The sequence below is a fragment of the Amblyomma mixtum genome, chromosome 1 (genome assembly GCF_055824585.1).
Source record: "Amblyomma mixtum isolate Tamu chromosome 1, ASM5582458v1, whole genome shotgun sequence".
Classification (NCBI taxonomy): Eukaryota; Metazoa; Arthropoda; class Arachnida; order Ixodida; family Ixodidae; genus Amblyomma; species Amblyomma mixtum.
Genome location: NC_143012.1, coordinates 241,205,140 through 241,226,053, shown reverse-complemented (window position 1 = coordinate 241,226,053; position 20,914 = coordinate 241,205,140). Strand labels below are relative to the sequence as shown.

The 20,914-nt window shown below is 45.5% G+C and overlaps 1 protein-coding gene across 2 annotated transcripts in view; it reads left to right on the top strand.

The window, feature by feature from the left end:
- LOC149371337 (cell adhesion molecule Dscam1-like) overlaps positions 1-17,479 on the top strand; it is a 188,608-nt gene extending 171,129 nt beyond the window's left edge. The window contains exons 19-26 of one of the 2 annotated variants that reach the window (XM_089565380.1): positions 405-497; positions 2,392-2,613; positions 5,369-5,674; positions 6,620-6,787; positions 11,471-11,826; positions 12,888-12,954; positions 14,744-14,927; positions 16,385-17,479. In XM_089565380.1, the coding sequence (XP_089421506.1) occupies positions 405-497; positions 2,392-2,613; positions 5,369-5,674; positions 6,620-6,787; positions 11,471-11,826; positions 12,888-12,954; positions 14,744-14,927; positions 16,385-16,514 (1,526 nt within the window). In that variant the 3' untranslated portion in view covers positions 16,515-17,479. Of the gene's footprint in view, positions 1-404; positions 498-2,391; positions 2,614-5,368; positions 5,675-6,619; positions 6,788-11,470; positions 11,827-12,884; positions 12,955-14,743; positions 14,928-16,384 lie in introns of both variants that reach the window. The other variant, XM_089565368.1, reaches the window with a different exon arrangement.
- The last annotated feature ends 3,435 nt before the right edge of the window (positions 17,480-20,914 follow it).

The following is a 20,914-nucleotide window of genomic DNA, read 5'->3' as shown; positions in this document are numbered from 1 at the left end:
TTACTAACAGTTCTACACGGGGTAGTGCTTTCAAAGGGTGCTCGGAATGGTGTTGATTGCGAAGAGCGCAGACCGCAAATCACTTTCAGTACAAATAAGCATTGGCACTTGAAATATTAAATAAACTGCCTTATATTTCCAGTAGCAAATGATTTTTTCTTTGGTACCATTAATAAAACCCGGCAACAAGCCGAAATCTTTCTCAGGAAACATTTAGTGCTGATTATGTGGCCTTATTTTTCCTCGAAAATTGTTGGGATTAAGTGCTCTTGACGCACGCCAATCGCACGCTATGGCTTCTGTCTGTTGTACAGCTTTTAAAAGTGCTGCTTTATCATTCGGGCAGAAAAGTTTGCCTAGCATGGGGCGAAGCTCTCTGTTCGACCTTGTCTCTAAATATCCAGACCCTCCTGCGGCGCCAAACCTAAAGCTGGTGTCGTCCACGTCATCATCTGTCCACCTCAGTTGGGATGTGGAAAAGGACCAGCCAGTGAATGGTAAGTAATTTCACAATTGAGATTCTCTGAATGAAACCTCCGTGTCTCTTCGTATTTTGCAAAATTTGTATTTGATGAAAAAGAAACATTTCAGCAGTGTGTTTATTTGGGCAGATTAGGAGCTAAAATTTTTAACCCATTACCTTTCTACTCTGTTTGAACCTGATGAATAAAAATTGTGAAACTTGAGCGCATGTAGAAGCATGAAGAACGTGTTGGTAGCAAATAGAAGTTCACTCCATAGATGAACACCTTCAGTTTTCTGGTGACTCCGTTGAGAACAGATGAAAGCTGGCATACAAAGGCATCGCTGCATGGCGCAGAGTAGGCCATCTCCATTGCATCCCAGTATATAATCCTCTGCTAGATCAATAGTAGCTGCTCAATTTTTTAACCGCGCTGAACCAGTCATATTTTCCGAATACAGATTGAACTGCGCGTTTCTAAAGCAACTTCCCGCATTATGCATTCAGGCTGTTTCGCGTTACTTCACGTTACGAAGTCTAGATAAGAACACCGGGATACTGACGCTCACTTTACTGGTGCAGTATTGATTCCGGTGTATCATGTGAGACAAGTACAAAATGAGCTTTTAAACTCTATATAAAGCTCTAATCTAACAACTACCAAATTCATTTCAAAACTTGCGCCGCCTTTGCCAAAAGTAAGCGGGCAACGGTGGCTTGTTTCTTAGCCGCGCAGCGAAGCACTTATTGCAGCCATTACGTTCTCAATAAGTGTAACCTAAGGTGAAGCCTTGGCCTCACGTTTTAATACCCTTCGGTTTTTAGGGATGTCGTAAAGGTTAAGAAGCAAAAACCTGCTGCTCGGTTACTCTTAGCAAACGGTGTACATACATTTGTAACTTATTCACAATGTTCGCGCGTGCATGATTACCATTTTAAATGCTCGCGGAGTAAGCCACGACGCGGTAGCTTCCCGAAGTGCCGTAAACCATTTTTTATATACACACAAGGTGTTGGAACTGAGCTTTTTATTCGTTTGCTTACGTCGCAGTTTTACCTTAACAGTGAAGACACAATAACAAAACCACAACTAATTTAAACTATTCGCTGAAAACAATGCCCGCACAGATGCAGCTTTAGAAATGCCGCCTCACTTTCAATGTGATATGTGAGCAGAGTGCTGGACCAGTTCGCAATAAGTTGCATATTTTTGTGCTTGTTTTTATTTCGCCCCGTTCATCGGCAAACTCTGCCGCTGAACACAAGTGGTGTTTAATTTGGTATAACTTCGACTACGTATCGTCCTAACTATAGTTAAGCACAGAAATAAGTCTGGTGTAATTGGAGTCATAGCCGTTGGGCATTGCTCCACTCTATCAGCACATGTGTTATTCGAGTTACGTTTTTACAGGCCCTCTGCGTAGAGAGAATTAGAGTAGGGCAATATTTTTCTGTGCAGAACTCTTAGCCTCCTGTGTAAGAAGATGAAAGAAAAAAAAGCGGGAGGGGGGATGGGCCGCTTACAATGAAAAGCCGCTGCCCATGTACTGTATGACAAGAGGGGCAACCTGCTGCTTCATCATAGGAATTTTCCTGCACACATCTCTCAAGCTCTCTAGCACACTTCTCGCTTCAAGTCATTGACTAATATTGCCCCGCGCTACCAACTACCACCTGTCGTAGATGTTTAGCACCGCTACTGCGGTGAGTGTCCTATTGAGGCTGCGGTAGTCTCAGACGAAGCTCAAAGCTTTCGACTGTGCGCTATGGTCACGTAGATGGTAACAGGAACTTTTTCATTTCTGATGCCCTTCACCTTGGCGGTTTTATCCAAACCCGTTGGTCTGAAATTGTGTGCGGAAATTAAGGTTTCTATACGCCCGCTTCATCAGTGCCGTAGTGTACATACCAAGACACTGCGCTTCTAGGGTTCGTGCTGTTCCACAAGCCGGAGCCCTCCCTGGCACCCGACGCCCAGTCCACGGAGGCCGTGGACGACTGGCTGGAGGTGCAGACGGGCGCCGAGCGGTCGGCGTATGTGTTTCGCGGCCTCAGGTGCGGCCGCAAGTACACATTCTACGTGGCGGCATTCAACGCCGCCGGCAGGGGGCCCCGGAGCAACGTTGTCCACGCCAAGACGGACGGATCTAGTGAGCGCCGATCGCTGATCATATGCCTCAATGGTGACCATCCTGACGAATGTGCTCATGTAGAACTCGCACAGTGTTTTGAAACATTTGGAAGAAATTATTCAGAGTATTACTGAGGGGTGCTTTGTACACGACTGAGTAATTTTAAAGCGGTGCTTGTCCGCTGAACTATGCTGCATGCGCACAAGTAGAATGTGCGCCGCTAAATATTGACTAAGAATGAGGCGTGAAAATAATAGGAACGCTTCACTTAATTATTTATTTATATGTTTGTTTGTTTGTTTGTTTGTTTGCTTGTTTGTTTGTTTGTTTGTTTGTTTGTTTGTTTGTTTGTTTGTTTGTTTGTTTGTTTGTTTGTTTGTTTGTTTGTTTGTTTGTTTGTTTGTTTGTTTGTTTGTTTGTTTGTTTGTTTGTTTGTTTGTTTGTTTGTTTGTTTGTTTGTTTGTTTAACTAGGTTCAGGGCCCCAAATAAATTATAGAACGAGGCAACTATTGCACTAAAACCGAGAACACAACAATGTCGGTAAAATGGATTTCGAAAGAAGTTCATTAAGTTATCGGCGTCTGAGATGGAGACGAACAGCACGAAGATGATCAGGAACAAAAATGAGCAAAAGAACTTCACTGAAGCATGCCAGAGAGAAAAAAAAATCTCGTAAGTGATATTATCTGCACACCGTATCGCATAGGCTCATAGAGGCACATAAGCAAGATGACATAAAAATTACGCCAGCCAGCACTCCAGTAACAGCTTTTCGGTTGCTGCGAGATGGCTTATTTATGGCTGCCGCGTGCCGCCAGCACCGCTTCTTCACTCAGTACGCTTGACTGCTGCCGCGCATTTCGCCGCTGGCGCATATGAACCAGCCTCGTAACGGCAACGGATTATAGATTAGGAGCTTACTTCGTTCATGAGCTGCTCGTCTGAAAGCTCCGAAATTTTGCCGCTCGAGCGCCTGTTGAGTAATGACGTACGCCGATTGGCGATCCGGTGCACGTTTTCTTGCTACGCGAAACCGAAGAGCGTTTTTCAATGGGCGATTTATATTTAGATGCTGAGTTCTGATTGCACCATGACGGACTGTCAGCTTCTTCGCCGATTCGGGTAGATGCTCTGAATCGCCAATTGATATACGCGTTAAATCTCTTTTTTTTTTCGTACTTCGCGGGGCACTCTTTTACAAGTAGAGAAGGAGTAGGGTTTTTCTGGAATGCTGTACACTTTCTAAGTAAAGGTTTCTTCATACACTAAAAACATAAGAAATTAGTTAAATATATGGAGCTGATTAGTTGCGTAAACTAAACTCAAACAGAATACTGAAAGTTGGTATCAGAGTGAGGAATTAGCAACGTGGTTTTATTTGCATACTTGTTTGGTGCACTGATTTAATTTGAAACCTCGGCTCAACTTACGTGGACCGCTCTGCATATCGCAAATAATATAGTAAAGCAAGTAGCTCTTTCATTTATTACCCTAAGTTGAAGTTTAAAGTATGGAATAATCTAGTACGCGAAGCTTGCATGGTTAGCCGAAGCAGTTGAAGTGCGTCACAAATATATTTATGCTTCTTCGAGTTAATGTGGCTAGCTTTTTCTCTGATACCCTAAGCCCTGCTCGCTCCTTATAGCATACGAAGTCATGTGTTGTTCTCATAGAGCTAACACTTTAGGCCATCACAAAAAATCACTTTGCAAACCAGGGCGCCCACAATCATTCTTTTCTTTTTTTCATTTTTATTGAGGAACGAAATAAACGTGCGAAAGCCCTCAGCCAGAAGCTCGCGAATATTTTAACAGCGCATGCAGTCCTAATTAAGATTTTAGGTCGTATATAAAGTCGTGTTCCTATTCGCAATTTATTCTCTCGCTTCAACTTCGATACTCGAGCCCGTGGATCAATTGCCTGCTTACTTTCAATCGTGGAATCAGAGGTCGCTACTGCCCGCGGTAGAAAAGCAAAGTAATCAACCGGAAAAAGAAAAATTGGCAGTGGTTTAGCTCTGGTTAAACCTGGAGGATTTCGAAAGCAACGAGGAGAGAGAGAGAGAGGCGATGGAGAGCGCGCGGCAGCGGCGGCGGCCCCGGCACGCTAGCTATGCGCCGCTACTGCGCATGCGCAACTGGAGAGCGCGGCGGCGGCACCTCTGAGTCACCCGGCCGCGTATTCGCCAACTGCAGCCTGTACAGCCACAAGGCTTGAAACCACGGTTAATTGATCACAGTGACTGAAGATTGTCACAACGGCTTACCTAAAAGGGATAATAAATCCTCTTAAATGGCGTTATATGCCACTAAGCATCACGATTTGCGACCTAAAAGGGGAAAAATTGGAAAAAAAAATGAAATTAAAAAAACAATAAAATTACAGTACAGAGAGCGGAGTCGAACGGCCGACCTTCCATACGCAACACGTGCCTCTAATCCACTGCGCCATAGCGGCGATGTCAAGCCGTCGTTCTGAATGAATATTTATAACCAGCCTGAATGTGGCTGCTACCTGCCGGTGGGCGGCGCTGTCATCTCTGGCTGTACCGGCTGCATTTGGCGAACACGCCACCCGGCCAGCTGTGCGCCGTGTACTGCTACTCGCGCACGCGCAGTATGGCCTTTCCTCTGCTCCGCGAAATGGCTCGGCGACTCGCGTAGTGTTGCTTTCGCAACAAAAAAGTCACAAACTACAGCCTATAGGCGATATTTTCGCTGCTTTCACACGGTTGCGAGCCCTCAATGCAAGGTTCTGTTCGCCGTCGCCTAGCTCCAGTGGCACCCCAGGAGAGCGACCTCATCGAGAGCAATGTGACCTCGGTGACCCTCCACCTGGGCGCCTGGAAGAGCGGCGGCTGCCCCATCTCCTCGTTCGCCGTGCTCTACAAGCCGCAGCCGGTGAGGGACTGGTCTCCGGCCACGACCACGCACCTCGTCCCCGACCACCAGCAGCCGGCCGTCCTGGTCGTCGGCGACCTGACGCCGGCCACGTGGTACGACCTCGTCGTCACGGCTCAAAACGACGCCGGTGCTACCGAGGCCGAGTACGTTTTCGCCACGCTCACGTTGTCCGGAGGTAAGCCGCAGGAGATCTGCCTGAAAAGTGGGACTAGAAAAGTGCGGGCGGGGATTTACTAGGTTTTGGTAATGGCCCCCTCGCGAATTTTAAAATGTGGCATCTCTAGTTCTCTTTCTAAACCCTCGCCACAGGAATATGAAACACCCATGAAAATGCAGGATAAGGAACATGTCTGCCTACGAAATTGCCAGGACATGAACTACAAGACTTTTTTTTTTTGTCTAGCTTCGGGGGGCATTTCGAGCGTCGCCTTTTTAAATTGACTGACACAAACTAAGTAAAAAAAAAAAGTTAGAAATTCTGAACCTTAATGCACTGAGAAGGTAGCAGGTATTGACTTTCATAAAAAAGAAAATGTTGTGTGTCTATAACAATAACTGATACGCAAAGAGGTGTCATTTCGGCAGGAATAAGTGAAAATAAAGCGTTCTGCTCCGACTTGCATGGTTCCTTGCAACAAATTTCGCATTAGCCTCTGCAACGCTTGCAAAGATAATATGCACGGCCGTATAGAGGCAAAAAAAAAAAAAAACTCAACTCGTATTTCTAGAATTTACCACCCCTTTGCACACTTGTTTTGAACGCAAATAAAACTTAATGCGTCCAGAAGCATCCATTTATGTGCCCCAAGAGCCGCTTGTGTGTGTATTCATCAAGGCATTATAGCGTTGAGCATCACGACGATTCCATTCGGGTGAGATGAACTTAATACTTGATGCGAAAAAATAAATACCAAGAAGTGACATTCATTTCCTATCTTAAGAGCCGCGAGCTGCGCACTCCACACAGAAGGAACGATCGGCACTACGCCGTTTCCCATCTAGCAAATAAATTGAGCGTTTCATTTCCATACTATTTTCACCAGCTTTTCATTACTCGACCGTTTTTTTTTTCGACAACAATTAAGAAAAACTGGATTTTGAAGCACTGCCCTCTACGCAGGCACCGTGCCGCCTCCGCAGTGGACGCAGGCTGTCGACTCGCAGCATCGGCGCATCCGCGTCATCATACCCATCGTGTGCACGCTGCTGGTCGTGCTTCTCGTCTCCGTCGCCGTGTTCTACGTCTTCTCGCGGAGACGACTGACGTCTGCGCATCGGCGATGCTCAGGTAAACAAGCCCGGCATTACAGCGTCGTGAAAAAATTTCGAGGACACCATGGCAACTAAAGTGTTGAGAGGCGAAAGCCGAGGACACTATGCCGTGACGACTTCCGGTGGATGTGACGTCACACCGTTCCCGTGGCTATATCGATACCTAAATTATACATCTTTCGAGGATCTTAACTGTTAATTACGCCTAACTACACAATTTACCCCCTAATTTGACACAAATCCGACGTTTTTCCGACCATTCGGTGACAATTTTCACTATGCCGTGGCGACTTCCGGTGGATGTGACGTCACATCGTCCCCATGGCTATATCGGCGTCCGTGCTATTTTGGCGCTAATTCGAAATTTTTGCCTATAATTATTTAATTAATCTACACTCATCAAACTTGGCTTCTAGGCTCATTTTTCCCTCCTCTGTGTGAAGCAATCATTATTTTCTTCTATCTTTTTTAGTTTCCGAGTTAAACGCATGTGACACGCTTGGTTAACGGACGACAGTATGAGCCATTAAAGGCTTTCGCCTTAAAATCAATGGAGATTTTTATGCACCAAAGCTCCAAAGTGGGCTACGAGGCTCGCTGTAGTGGAGGGCTTCGCATTAATTGCGACTACCGGAGCACATTTAGCTGTTTATTGCCCAGTGTCGTGGATTCGCAAAATGGCGTTTGCACTCTGTGCACCAATATATGGCTATACGTACATATATGGTCCTAAACATGAAATATATTGGTCAGAGATTACCTTTATGGTTAGAGATTGCTGCAGTTCTACGGCGCTAAAATTTGAATGGCATCTCGCTTGAGATCAAAATATCTAGCAACTTTGAACTCTGTAACTCTCTGCAAAAACACTGTATAACTCTGAACTCTGTAAAACGATTTTTTATTAGTAATATGTAGTACAGTAACGAGCTGTATTTCTCATTTTCTTTGTTAGGTTTTTTCTTTTTCGTGTTATGACTGGCATGTTTTTGCACTGTTTCGCTTTCTAGTTTATTACTGTGCTGCCATGCGTGCGTGACTATGGGCCAAAACTAGCTCTGCCTACGGGCCCATCAAATTTTAATGTACGATTTATGTGTTCAGTAAAGCAAAAATCAATCAATCAGTCGATATGCATATAACACCCATATATGTACATATATGGTTATATGGAACTTGCATGCGTAGTTTGCTCTGAACATGTTCTCAGTACACAGCACTTTAAGGTCAAAGTGTATGGCGTTACTGTGAGGAAGCTGTGTGATGTAAAGGGTGTTCGCGATTGCGCGACTTCCAGGCAGCGCCCAACAACACCTCCTCTCTCGTTTTGTTATGCATGGTGCGGGAAGAATAAGGGGACAATTGTTGGTTAAAAAAAAAATGGTCTACGCTTCCTACAGGCTTGCAAGTTGTTTCGAGGCTTTCGAATTGCTCTTTCACCTAGCTGCGCAAATTGTTTCAAATTCCCATTGTTTCCAATTCACGACATATCAACTTACCAAATTTTGAAATGAACGGCGGCGCAACAAGAATAACAAAACAAGAGAGGGGACACCACATGCGCACACTACCAACTGTTTTATTGCATGGAAAGGAGGCATATTTAAACATACAGCTCAGGCATGACACTAATCGCATTATCGCTCAGAACCCAACACGTGGAAAAGAAACAGCAACATCAGGATAAAAGAAAAAAGAAAAATACCCTTAACCTCTGCAGCAAAAAAAAAAAAAGATTTTGATAACAGAACTTTGAGCAGGCCATCTCGTAGCAAAAGCAGAGTCAAACAATCGTAGCAAAGGCAGAGTCAAACAAGAGAAGCAAAAGCAGTCAAAAAAATAAAAAAATACAATCGTAGCAAAGGCAGAGTCAAATGTATTAAGCAAAAGCAGTCAGAACCCGAGAAACAACAAAACGGAAAGCAAAAACAGTAACAAAGTTAACAACCCGCCTAAAACAAACAACAGACGGCCGCTAGAAATGCAGGGCTGAAAAGATGCACAGCACATGGCGTTACAACAAACTGTCAAGAAAGGACACTTCATTTCTACGGAGGGATACTGAGGAGTCGCTAACACAAGTGCTTCCCTTCTTATTGATCATAAAGGCCTCAAGAATTTCGCGTGCCACCTGATCGCGACTCCTGCCGAGAATCCTTATTCCGTTAAGCACTGGCTCACACTTGCAATCTTTACAATGTAGGGGCAAATTCGACCCGCCTCCGTTTTCTAACGACTTTTCGTGTTCCCGTGTTCTGTCGTTAATGCAGCGACCTGTCTGGCCTATATAGACCCCCCCGCACGTCAGTGGGATTTCGTACACCACTCCGACGGCACAAGAAACGAAATGCTTGCCGTGCCTCTTTCCGCACATGTCTTTCTTCTCTTCGCTGATATTAATATCTAAAAACTGATATTAATATCTAAAAACTGCAAGCTGTTGTTGTCAGGAAGTTCGTGAATATCAAGCTTTTAGAAGGACGTGTTTGTTGGATGTATTCCCCACGAGCAAAAAAGGAACTTCTTCCGTACGGATCAGCGCACTCTAAGATAGTAAAAAGGGGCGATCGCTTCACTTTGCCTCGAGTCTGCATTGCTTAAGTCCTGTGCTCACATGGCTGAGGCTAGCTTTAACAATCAGATCGAAAGGCTTCAAATGGCTGGCTTCCCGTGTTCTGTTGTTTGTAGCGTAGCGGAGACCCTCCTTCAAAAAATGAAAGGAAAGAAGAAGAAATTCCATGCTAAGCCGGGATCAAAGCGACCACAAGTGGTCCCTTATTTACACCGTGTGGCGCACAACTTGAAGAAAGTTGCTGGCCGGTACGACGTTCCTGTCGTTTTCTCTGCGCCAAGAAAGCTGAGCGGGTTATGCTCGCGGATCAGCGAAGAGAAGAAAGCCATGTGCGGAAAGAGGCACGGCAAGCATTTCGTTTCTTGTGCCGTCGGAGTGGTGTACGAAATCCCACTGACGTGCGGGGGGGTCTATATAGGCCAGACAGGTCGCTGCATTAACGACAGAACACGGGAACACGAAAAGTCGTTAGAAAACGGAGGCGGGTCGAATTTGCCCCTACATTGTAAAGATTGCAAGTGTGAGCCAGTGCTTAACGGAATAAGGATTCTCGGCAGGAGTCGCGATCAGGTGGCACGCGAAATTCTTGAGGCCTTTATGATCAATAAGAAGGGAAGCACTTGTGTTAGCGACTCCTCAGTATCCCTCCGTAGAAATGAAGTGTCCTTTCTTGACAGTTTTTTGTAACGCCATGTGCTGTGCATCTTTTCAGCCCTGCATTTCTAGCGGCCGTCTGTTGTTTGTTTTAGGCGGGTTGTTAACTTTGTTACTGTTTTTTGCTTTCCGTTTTGTTGTTTCTCGGGTTCTGACTGCTTTTGCTTAATACATTTGACTCTGCCTTTGCTACGATTGTATTTTTTTTATTTTTTTGACTGCTTTTGCTTCTCTTGTTTGACTCTGCCTTTGCTACGATTGTTTGACTCTGCTTTTGCTACGAGATGGCCTGCTCAAAGTTCTGTTATCAAAATCTTTTTTTTTTTTGCTGCAGAGGTTAAGGGTTTTTTTCTTTTTTCTTTTATCCTGATGTTGCTGTTTCTTTTCCACGTGTTGGGTTCTGAGCGATAATGCGATTAGTGTCATGCCTGAGCTGTATGTTTAAATATGCCTCCTTTCCATGCAATAAAACAGTTGGTAGTGTGCGCATGTGGTGTCCCCTCTCTTGTTTTGTTCTTCTTGTTGCGCCGCCGTTCATTTCATCATGCACCAACTCGCCCCTCAGGCCATTCTTCTGAATTACCAAATTTTAGCGGCGCCAACAAATTTTAGATTGTGGCTTTGGAATTGGGGTACATTAAGTAACATAACTAAAACGTATCTTTTTTTTGGTTCCTTCATAATTTGGACATTACAGGGTAAATGTGTCCATGAGTCCTTTGCAATTCGCCTAACTTATGCGAGGCAGCTCCGAAGCTGGGTCCCATCTCATAACATCACGTTGAATAGAAGAACGCCATAGCCTCCTAGCCAGCGCTGCCAGTCGGTCCAGCCTGGCGCAGCACTTCATAAGCGAAATAGAACTGCAGAACACATGTGCGTCATGCTTCATATATTGTTATATTTTTACTTTTATGTACAAAACTGAATCGTCATGAATGGAAGTGGCAACATCTGTTATATCACGGAGTATCATACGAAGCACACCTTTTCTCTATTTGATTCTTTATCGACCTGTACTATGTTCTCGCACCTGAGCTATACGGAACATCAAAAGCATCGAACCATTTGAGCAACTTTGCCTAGACGTTCTTTTTTCTTCGGCAGGTGACGCTACAGCCAACGATGTTCCTCATTTTCTCAGCGAAATAGGACCGAAGTGAACTACAACGGGCTTCTTCTGAATTAACAGCCACCAAGGGCTGCCAATCTTACCCGCCGATGCGTTGGCCTATTGATCACACGGCATAATATATTATGCGGAACATGCAAAATATTGCCCTTATTCTTGCTCTGCACATGGAACTCCTATTATAACACCTGCCTCCTAAAGCCGAACCGCCAGTGAAGCTGTTCAGGTTTACACCCTAAAGTATGAGCACTTTCTAGTGCTTTGACTAAATGCACCACGGATGTCTGGAGAGAGGCCGACCCCATGACTTCCGTAATCCTTCTTTTTTACCGTGCGTACAGACGAGCTGGACGAGGCGCCGGAGGTCACAAAGTCCATCGACACCGTTCCCATGAGTGTCTGGGAGAAGCCCAAGAACGAGCAGCAGCAGTATTTTCATCAGTCCCAACAGCAGCGGCAGCAGCGAGCCATGGAACGAGACCAGCTATATTACCCGTCCCCTCACGACACGGGCGGACGTCAGCTGACATCAGCATACTCGACGGAAGGGCTCCACTCGGGCTGGGACTCGGCGCGCAGCCTAAATAGTGGACCGGAGGAGCCGGAGGATGAGCGGCTGGGGCCGCACCACACCTACGACGTGCCTTTCCTGCGTAGGCCGCCCGGCTCGGAGCATCAGCTGGAAGAGCGGCTGCAGGTGAGAACCCAGGGATAGCGGACCATACAGCCCTTACAAAATTTTTTTAGACAGTCTATAGACTGTTCATAGACTTCTGTCTACAAAGTCTATAAACTCTTTAATAGACAAATCCTAGAGAACAGTCTATAGGCAATACAAATGCTAAAGACATTCTATAGACAATCTATTTATTTATGGCCATACACTTTCAGGAGACTTTTCTCTATAGACAGTTTATAGACTATGAAAAGACAAAAATAAAAATCCATAGAAAGGCAATACAGTCTATAAGAAATCTGTAGACTCTCTATAGACCAGTTTTATAAGGGAGAGAAGGTTTTAGTTTTCGGTAAAACGCAGAGTTGTCTCGCTGGTGACAGAACGCTAATTTTTCCCCTCACAAAGTGGAGTGCTCGATGGAGGTGGGGATAACTTATGGAGATATATCTCAGGGGAAGTCAGTTTGTGCTGCTCAAGACAGGAAGCAGTGGAAGACTTTCATTAGAAGCGCTGACCCCACACAGACGACGGGGATAGGCTGATGAAAAAGGAAGAGTGGTGTGAATGGTTTTGCGGAAGAAAAGCAAAAAATTAGTCTGTTTCTTTGTACTATCTCCCCAAATAACAGCATGACGATGAAGGCCCAAATGAAACCCGGTAGTTTTGTTCCATTCCTGCAAATCCTGAGATAGTTTTGAGCTCCTTTAGCGAGGAATTTCGATTCCACATGAGAGAAGTTTTTTCACTGGGTCCTGTTGCCCTAGTTCTATTGGCCACTAGTCCTCTTGAGGGTTGATCGATCAGCCAAGCGAATGTGAAAGGAAACTATTCGGTTTGTTCTGGCCTGGTATTGACGCCGAAAATTCTCTGCCTGCAGTTTTTATATTATTCCTTTTAACGAATTCTTTGGATGAAGAAATTTTCAAAAACATAGTTGCATAGTGTCTTTCTTCGCCATTTGCTGTCACCTGTCCCAAAACTGTTAAAGTATTGCAAAAAAAAAAATTATACATCATGTCTGTCATCTCAGTGGTATAATGCTTTTTTCAATATATTTTGTTCATTTTGTCTTTTAGCAGCTAGGTACGCAGAATGACGTAATAACTTCTACAGAACTCCTTGAAAAACACATCTACTCCAAACCTGGTAAGCACTCATTTAAAAAATGTATATGAATGTATGATTGTTATATTTCTCTCTCTCTTTCTGCCTTCTGCAGTGGCTTGGTCTAAGCTGTTTACATTGCGATTCCATTCCCCAAATGCCGCCGCGGTGGCTCAGTGGCTATGGTGCTCGGCTGCTGCCCCAAAGGACGCGGGTTCGATCCCGGCCGCGGCGGCTGGAATTCCTTTGGAGGAGAAATTCTAGAGGCCCGTGTACTGTGCGATGTCAGTGCACGTTAAAGAACCCCAGGTGGTCGAAATTTCCGGAGCCCTCCACTACGGCGTCTCTCATAGCCTTAGTCGCTTTGGGACGTTAAACCCCATAAACCAAACCAAACCATTCCCCAACCATGATTTGTAGATTCTGGTTAACGGAGCCATAGGGGAAAATGGCACTGCTCTTATGTGTCATTAAAGCTGCAAATAGGCATAGTCAGTTTTCATGCTCGACTTCTTTAATGCCAGGAAACGTTGCGGCGCATTGCTCTAAGTGCAAGGAGTGCAAATCCCTGTTTGATAACACCTCACTCCTCCTTCGATTCCAGGATAAGATGCAAAAAATTCTGTTTTAAGCCATCTGCATGATGTTCGGGCATGAAGGCAGGTGCATAAGTGACCCGTAGATAATGTGAGGAAGCGAGTGGTCGACTTCTTAAGCAAGTGAAAAACCTGGCCACTCTGCGCGTTCCCAAAAGCCATAGACGAAAGGAAACAGACACGAGTACCCTGACGACATCAATGTTTGCCGTGTTGTTTTAGTTTTTCATGTTTTCAACATGTCATAAAAAGTGAATTTCAAGCGCAATAAAAATCAGCTCATAGTTGGCGCTCTGTCTGTCTGTGTAATGTTTTTGTCGCTTGTTGTTCTGTACCCTCAAGAGCGCACTAAAGATGTCATGCATGTTCTTGTACCTTTGTTTCAACGTACTACAATTGCTGCGCTTGCCAACGAGAATGCGCCTGGAACCTAGCTATCGAGGCTAAACACCAACATTTTGTGCTATTTAGCACATAGTTCTCACGCAATACATAGTGCTAATGCACTATGTGAACCAACTTGCAGCAAAGCATTTCCATGCTTGTTGTTCACACAGTGTTTTGTGAAAATAATAGGTTCATGAGCTGTAGCTGCTTCTCCAAAAGAAAATTGTGCGCAGCTACTGAAGCCCGGAATCCAATTCCTCCTCCTTCGATTCTAAGCGTGGCTCTTTATAAACGGCGCCATAGTTACTTTCTTAAAAGTCTCAATTTACTCAGCTAAATTTGTCTTCAATAGCTGTCTATAGGAAAGTCAACCTAGCTAGAAACATTTTTTTGGTACGACCAACTAAAAGAGAAGCAAATATAAACGAAATGTCAAAAGTAGGAGCTACTGAGTTGGAAGCCACTCTGCTCCTGCTTGAGTCATGAGTTCATCCAACGTCGTTTCGTCTTTCAAAGAACTTAAGCTGTTGATGAAAATCGCGACGAAAGTAGTTAACGAATAAGTAACTTAAGCGCAACCTCACTCTATTTTCTCCTGACAGTATGGCAATTGTGTACCCTTTTTCATTATAACTTTTTCTCAACTTATTTTTATATATTGAAAGAAAAATGGGGACACTGAATTTCGAATTTGCTGATGATGTAATGGTGGAACAGACTCGCAAAACGCTTAAATTAACTTACAATCTCACAGGACCTAATGCAGAAGCTTACTAGCATTCCTGTGCGGAAAATGTGCCGAATTTGTTGGCGGCTTCCAGAATTTAAGATTTTGTTATCTTGCGCAGCCACAGCCTACATGTCGCCAGAGAAGTTCAACAGCCTGCGGAAGACTCTCCAGGCTGTGAGCATCATCGAGGGCTACCCCAACGGAAGCGTCTCCTACGTCTACTCTCGTCCCAAGAAGAAGCACTGGAGGAGCCAGGAGGAAGAGGCGCTCTATGCGGAGCACAAACTGAGGAAGCTGGCCAGGTGGGGACAGATCCTCACATCCTGCGTACTCAAAATGGCCGAGCTACAGCCCCATATCATTGCGCGTTAACTAATCAAAACGCAGGAAGCGTTAAAACAAGCTAACGAGATTTTGAAACAAACAATCGGATCGTGTTTTGTGTTGTCCTCAAAGGTAGAAAGTGGATGGCAAGCAAATGTTTCACAAAAATCATGTATTGTACACGCTCGGTAGGATTTTGTTAAGTCATTTGTTTAACAATGCGCTGCGTTGGACGATATAAATTACAAAACAGTACAAAACAGGACGGTATAAATTAGAACTCACTGACGTGCCCAGTATCCTTCGCGAAAAATGTCGCCACTATCATATATTTTTCAGCTAACAAGTATGGAAGACAGCCCACTCCAATGGTGCTTCTATCCTGTCTTAGCTTTTAAGCGATGGCTTATGGAGTTCGTCGGCTGGTCAAATTGATGTACGCTGTAACGCTTAGTCAGGCAAGACAGAAAGCTGCGCTGGAGTTCCGATGCTAAATTAAGTAGGCGCGGTGGCGCCCTCTAGAGTTGGCTTAAGGTCCTCGTCGGCTCGCCAAGTTGATGTAAGCATGCTTGAGCCAGTGCCGCTAGTCTGGCAACACGTACAGCTGCACCAGAGTTCCGGTGCGAAATTTAGCGGGTGTAGTGGCGCCTTCGAGGACCTTTTGGGCGCTACACGAACTAGCGGCGCCTGCCAAATTCAAACGACGAGACGTGTAACATCACGTCTAATCAATTTCTATTCACGTGTGGAGCATGTGTGCTCGTGCTAGGTCGTCCTTGGCGAGCCCAGCGAGATCCTCGCGCCATCGCCAAACCAAGCAGAGCATTGCGTAGGCGTCCGTTATATTCGATTTATCAAGGCCAAAAGATATACTCAACTTCATAATGTGGTACCGTAGGTTTGTGCGCTTACGCAGTTTTTTTTTCCTTAATTTACGCAAATATATTTCATGGTAATAGGCATGACAACAGAGTCTACACTGTATGAGGTGTTAGGGATACTGCCGTACGTTCGTTCTCGGTGATATGCTTTCATGCAACTTCTATACGTTCAGGTTTAAATCACGTGTTTCTTGTCTCAAATCACGCTCTTATGCATAACATTTTAAATGGACTTGCTGTCATTTTTTTTCTTATTTGTACGCTTTGCCGAAACCAGCAGAAACACCACGATGTGCACGTGTTTTTTACGTTTACGCCCCATTTATCACTGCGATCACTGTATGAAGCGCAAACCTATTTGTTCATAGCTTGTGCAACGGTGCCGGCAAGAGTTTTTGAAGCTGCGTTTATCTGAGCTGGTTCTGAGGCTACTAAGCTCGGAATTACACACGCTCTTGCCACTAACGGATGAGCGAGTTAGTCAGGGCTACGCTCTCACTTGCCGACGTTTGCCCGTTCGCATTCTTACTCAACCAACCTATTATGTTTTTCAGGTACGCCGAGGAAGTCAAGCAGGCACAGTTGGATCCTCAGGACAGAGGCTTGGAGTTCGGTGCCGAGGCCTACGAACTTTCCGAGGCCGAGTGTGACATGCCTACGAGACGCTTCTCAATGCAGAGATAGGAGAAAACATGTATCGCGGGTACATCTATACCGTGACTGCCACGAAGAAGTTTGTGCCTGGCCGAGAGCCACCCCAGCCAAACAGGGACCGCACGGGTCGTGCAATGGTCCGCCGTCTACGTACGGGCTTGCACGCGCCACGGCGAACGGCGCCCTCGATAAGTGGTCAGTTTGACCCAACGCAACAGTGGCCCAAGAAAAATCAAGTGGACATCTGTGAAAAAAATATATATTGATAGCCAAACTAAAGGAAAGGCTATCTCATAAGTTCCATTGCAGGTTTAGTCGATAAAATAATCGCTTCTTGAACGCAATTTATAGCAGCGAACTTCCCAACTGCGAATGATATTGTGTCCCTTACTGCGAGAATATTTCAAGGGAGTGAGGCATTTCAATGTTTTCACATGAAAAATTTACGCACTAACAACTGCCGCATCCTAACAGCCCCTAGGTTATCTTACAAAACTGAAACCGAAGGCGCACGAAAAAATTACGAATTCAATAACTTCTCTTCGCTTAAAAGGGTTGGTGTATTGTGTGCAAAAACCCTTGCCTTCACATCAGTTTTTCTGCCACCTATCGCTAATCACACGATAGGAGGGACGAAGAGTGGTGATATAGGACTTCCGTAGTCCAACTGTTCTGCGACAGAGAGGGCGGTTTTCGCAAAATATGCTGTTTATTAAGTAGGAGCACGGCGCTCAGTGCTTCAATGTTTGTGAAAGAAATGCGCTTAATGCACGGAGCAATATGCACGGAGCAATATGCGCGGAACTGGCGCCAAAACTAGAATAACGTACAGCCACTGTGAAAAAAAAAACAGCGTTTTGTACTGTGTCATCCTAAATGAATGTCACCTGTACGCCATTGTGTAAGCTTTAGCAAAAACAAGTTGTCATACTGTTCTTTGTACGCACAAGCAGTTGCAGAGACGTATTTTCCTTGTTAATATCAATAAATTGCATTTGAAAGAAATGTCTTGTTTCTCTTGTGGTCGCACCAGTTTATTTACGGCGATTATGCGTCAGTACAATTTCAGCAGCTAGGCGACCTATACGTTCTCTGAAAACGTAGAAGTAGCGTTCTTTTAGCTGGAGAAATAGCGTTCACAAGGCCATTTTAGCAGTTATTTAGCTGTTAACACTTCATGCGGTTAGCACATCAATCTAAATTAGCAGTTTCACCTTTCAAGTGCTTGCAACGAAGCAGCATGTATGTGCAGTGCTTTAGTTGTTTAACGGGTCGATATTGTTATTGCTAACGTACACCCGTTGCCAAAAGTAAATGTAAAGTGACCCTGCTGAAAAAAAAATTATTTGAACCCAAAGCGTGGCGGTCAAGGTTTTTTGGTACGCTGTGTAATTCACACAATAACAATTAGGCGGCTTATACGTATCTGTTCAATAATGCATGAAATGAGTGCTATAAAATTTTCTCACTAATATTGTCTTCCATTTACATTTGGAATCACCTATACACTGCGGTTAGCTGGCGTACCAGCAGCTCTCCGAAACAAAAACATCGCAAGTTTCGTAGCTCGCAAGGACTGGCGTCGAGAGAACAGTGTCCGCCCTTAAACAAAGGAAATCACTCTCACAACCCAAAACAATTTATCCCGAACTCCAGCTGATCAAGATGCAGCAATCTTATTCCGAGGTACATTACGTATGTCTTTATGATGAACGAATCTCAACAACCGACATTAACACAAAACGTAGAATCATCAAGTCTCTTACGATGGCAGTTGTGTGACGTCAGAGATAATTACGGTGGCAAGAGCGTTCCCAAGCCAAGAAAAGAATGTTTGCTGCCTTTTCAAAACATAGTCTGCGCAAAGCTGGCCACCACCGCGGACGCCACTAGACGAGCATGCTTCTAAAGCAACCAACCAATGAAGTTGGAATAACGCTAAGCCTTAACTAACGACGCCTCAGATGCACATCACATATTGTTAAGGGGGAAGCATCCAGCACTTTTTGGATGGGTTCATCGGCGCGTCCTGAGGACAGTCGAACACACGCGCAAAGTCGGCGCTGTGTTTCACAGGCGTGTTGCACAGCTCCTCTCCTCTTTTCTCGCCGCAGAGCAGGTGACATCCGAATATGAAGGCAACCTTCTCGCTCTTGAAATGTGGCATGTCCATGACTAGTGGATCGTCATCTGGCTTCTTAGACCTCGCCTTCTCGAAAAGGCGTGAAATCACCCCCGCGGATGCTACGGCGATTTGAAGATTCTCGTCAATGGGCGCTGCAGACTTGCCGGAAAGGCAATCCTGGTTGGCGCGGTAGACTTCCTTGGATTTTCCGCTGCCCTCGACGTAGTCGCAGAGCAGTGCGGCTGCTATTCGCGCGCCGAGGCCGCCGTAGCGGATCGCCCAGTGGGCGTCGCTGGCGAATACAGGGGAGAAGAGCTGGGGCATCATAAGGCGAAAGCCTTTGAACTTGGTATTATCGCGCTTATTATAAATAATGAAGGGATCTTTTATTGCAGCTTCCTTTTTACCGTGCTCCACTACGAGCATCCAATTTTTAAGCGGGTCCCGCGTCATGTCGGGATAGTTTGTGTATGCAGAAAGGTACCCGCCGGGCCGGGATCTCTCTAGGATGATAAAAGCAGCCTTGAAATAATTTGTATTCGTTACTCGTGCCAGAACCGAAGAATTTCCGCTCAGTAGCTTCGGCAAATCTTCGCGAACCTCTTGCGCTAGTTTCTTGACATCGTCATAAGGCACGGATTTTGATCTCAGGAAAAAATAGTTTATGGCGTAGCCGAATATGCTATAACTGACTGCGAAGCAGTTTTCACGCAAAACATTCCTCACATCTCCGAGGTTCCCGTAAAAGCTCTCGAGAATGCGAGGTTCCGTAAAGCCGATGAGATTTTCGACAGCGAGCCCTTCTACAATGTCGTTCATAACTGCGTTTCCGTATTTTTGGTGCAGCTGGAAAACGGCCGCAAAGTACTCAACGCCCATGATGGAGACTCCTTGGGCGCCGCTGACACTGACACCTCGATAGCGCTTGTACAGAGAGTCCCACTTTTCTAGTGATATCGTTGGCGTGAACTGGATGAATGCCGTTGCGTTGGGATATCTTGTCGTGCTCCTAGAGTCGTTGGAGTAGCGGGCGAAGAATTCCGCCATATCTTCAAATTGTTTCACCAGTTCGCTGAGACGAGAATCATTCGTGCCACCGAAGCTCTTGAATAGAACTTCCATGTGATTAGCCAGTTGTTTTGTCCTGTACAGAATGGCGAGTGATCTCATTTTCTCAGCGAACATCACCCACTGACCGAAAAACAAGAAGTAGGCTGAGGAGTTGGTTCTTACGGTAGTCATTTGTATGAAGACAGGCATGTTCACTCGCTCCGTCATGAAAAACATCGCATTGAGGAAATCTGGCTTCGGATTCCGCCGTGGCCAGGCAATGCCGGCGCTTTCCAGTGCCTGCTTAACACCGGGAACGTTGGAACTGTTCAGAACGCTGAGGCATGCATGCCAATAGACGGCCGCCTTGTGAATAGACGACTGCTCTTCCTTGGGCACATAGAGTGATTCGAACTTTGAGGCCACGGTGAGGGCGAATCTATCCCAGGCCAGGGCGAGCACAGTGTCTCCGGGATTATTATTGTCATTCCACGAACCACAGACGTACTTGTAGAAGTTGTCGCATGGATTTTCGTCCTCGTCCATAGCGTCACGCAGTAGCTTGGTGTAATTAAAGCAAGACTCCGTCGCGCACACCTTCGCGATAGAAGCCTGCGGGCTCCTGTTTCTGTACCACATGACGTAGAAGGTGGTGCTGACGAGAGCCATGCAGACGAGAGCCACGGCGACAGTCGCAACGTAGATGAATCTGGATTGCGCAGCCTTCCTTTGGGGCGATGTGGGCTGCGTAATACAGAGCAATAGCAGTCATTGGAGGAAACCCGGCGAATGCAGCGCAGTTCTTTTTAATCCGACAGCGGTACAAAAACTCGTGGCGCGAAAGCCATGTGCTCCGCTATTCGTGATTATCAGTTAGCTGCGTGTGTTGAATGGGAGCGAATTAGAGAAGGTCCTGCTAAAAGTGGTATCCAAACCTTCGCCTCCTGGTCGTCATTCGCTTCTGAGAAACGCCTCTTATGGTCAGGCCAATGGCGTATCGGTACCGCTATTGGGTCCGAGGAAGCAGTTGCTTGAGGGAAGCGCAGTAGCATTTGCGAAGCAATGATAAACGTAGTGTGCGCAAGAAGCACACGCTTGCTTACTATGTAAGGGAAGAAAGGTCTAGCAAATTACAGAATTATTTTAGCGCTGCCTTCCTGATAAGATGGCACAAGAACGGCCGTAGCGTATGTGCGAAAAAAGCACAGCCACTTTCTTAGTGGACAAGTTGAAGAGCCAGGGTTATCTGCTGGCC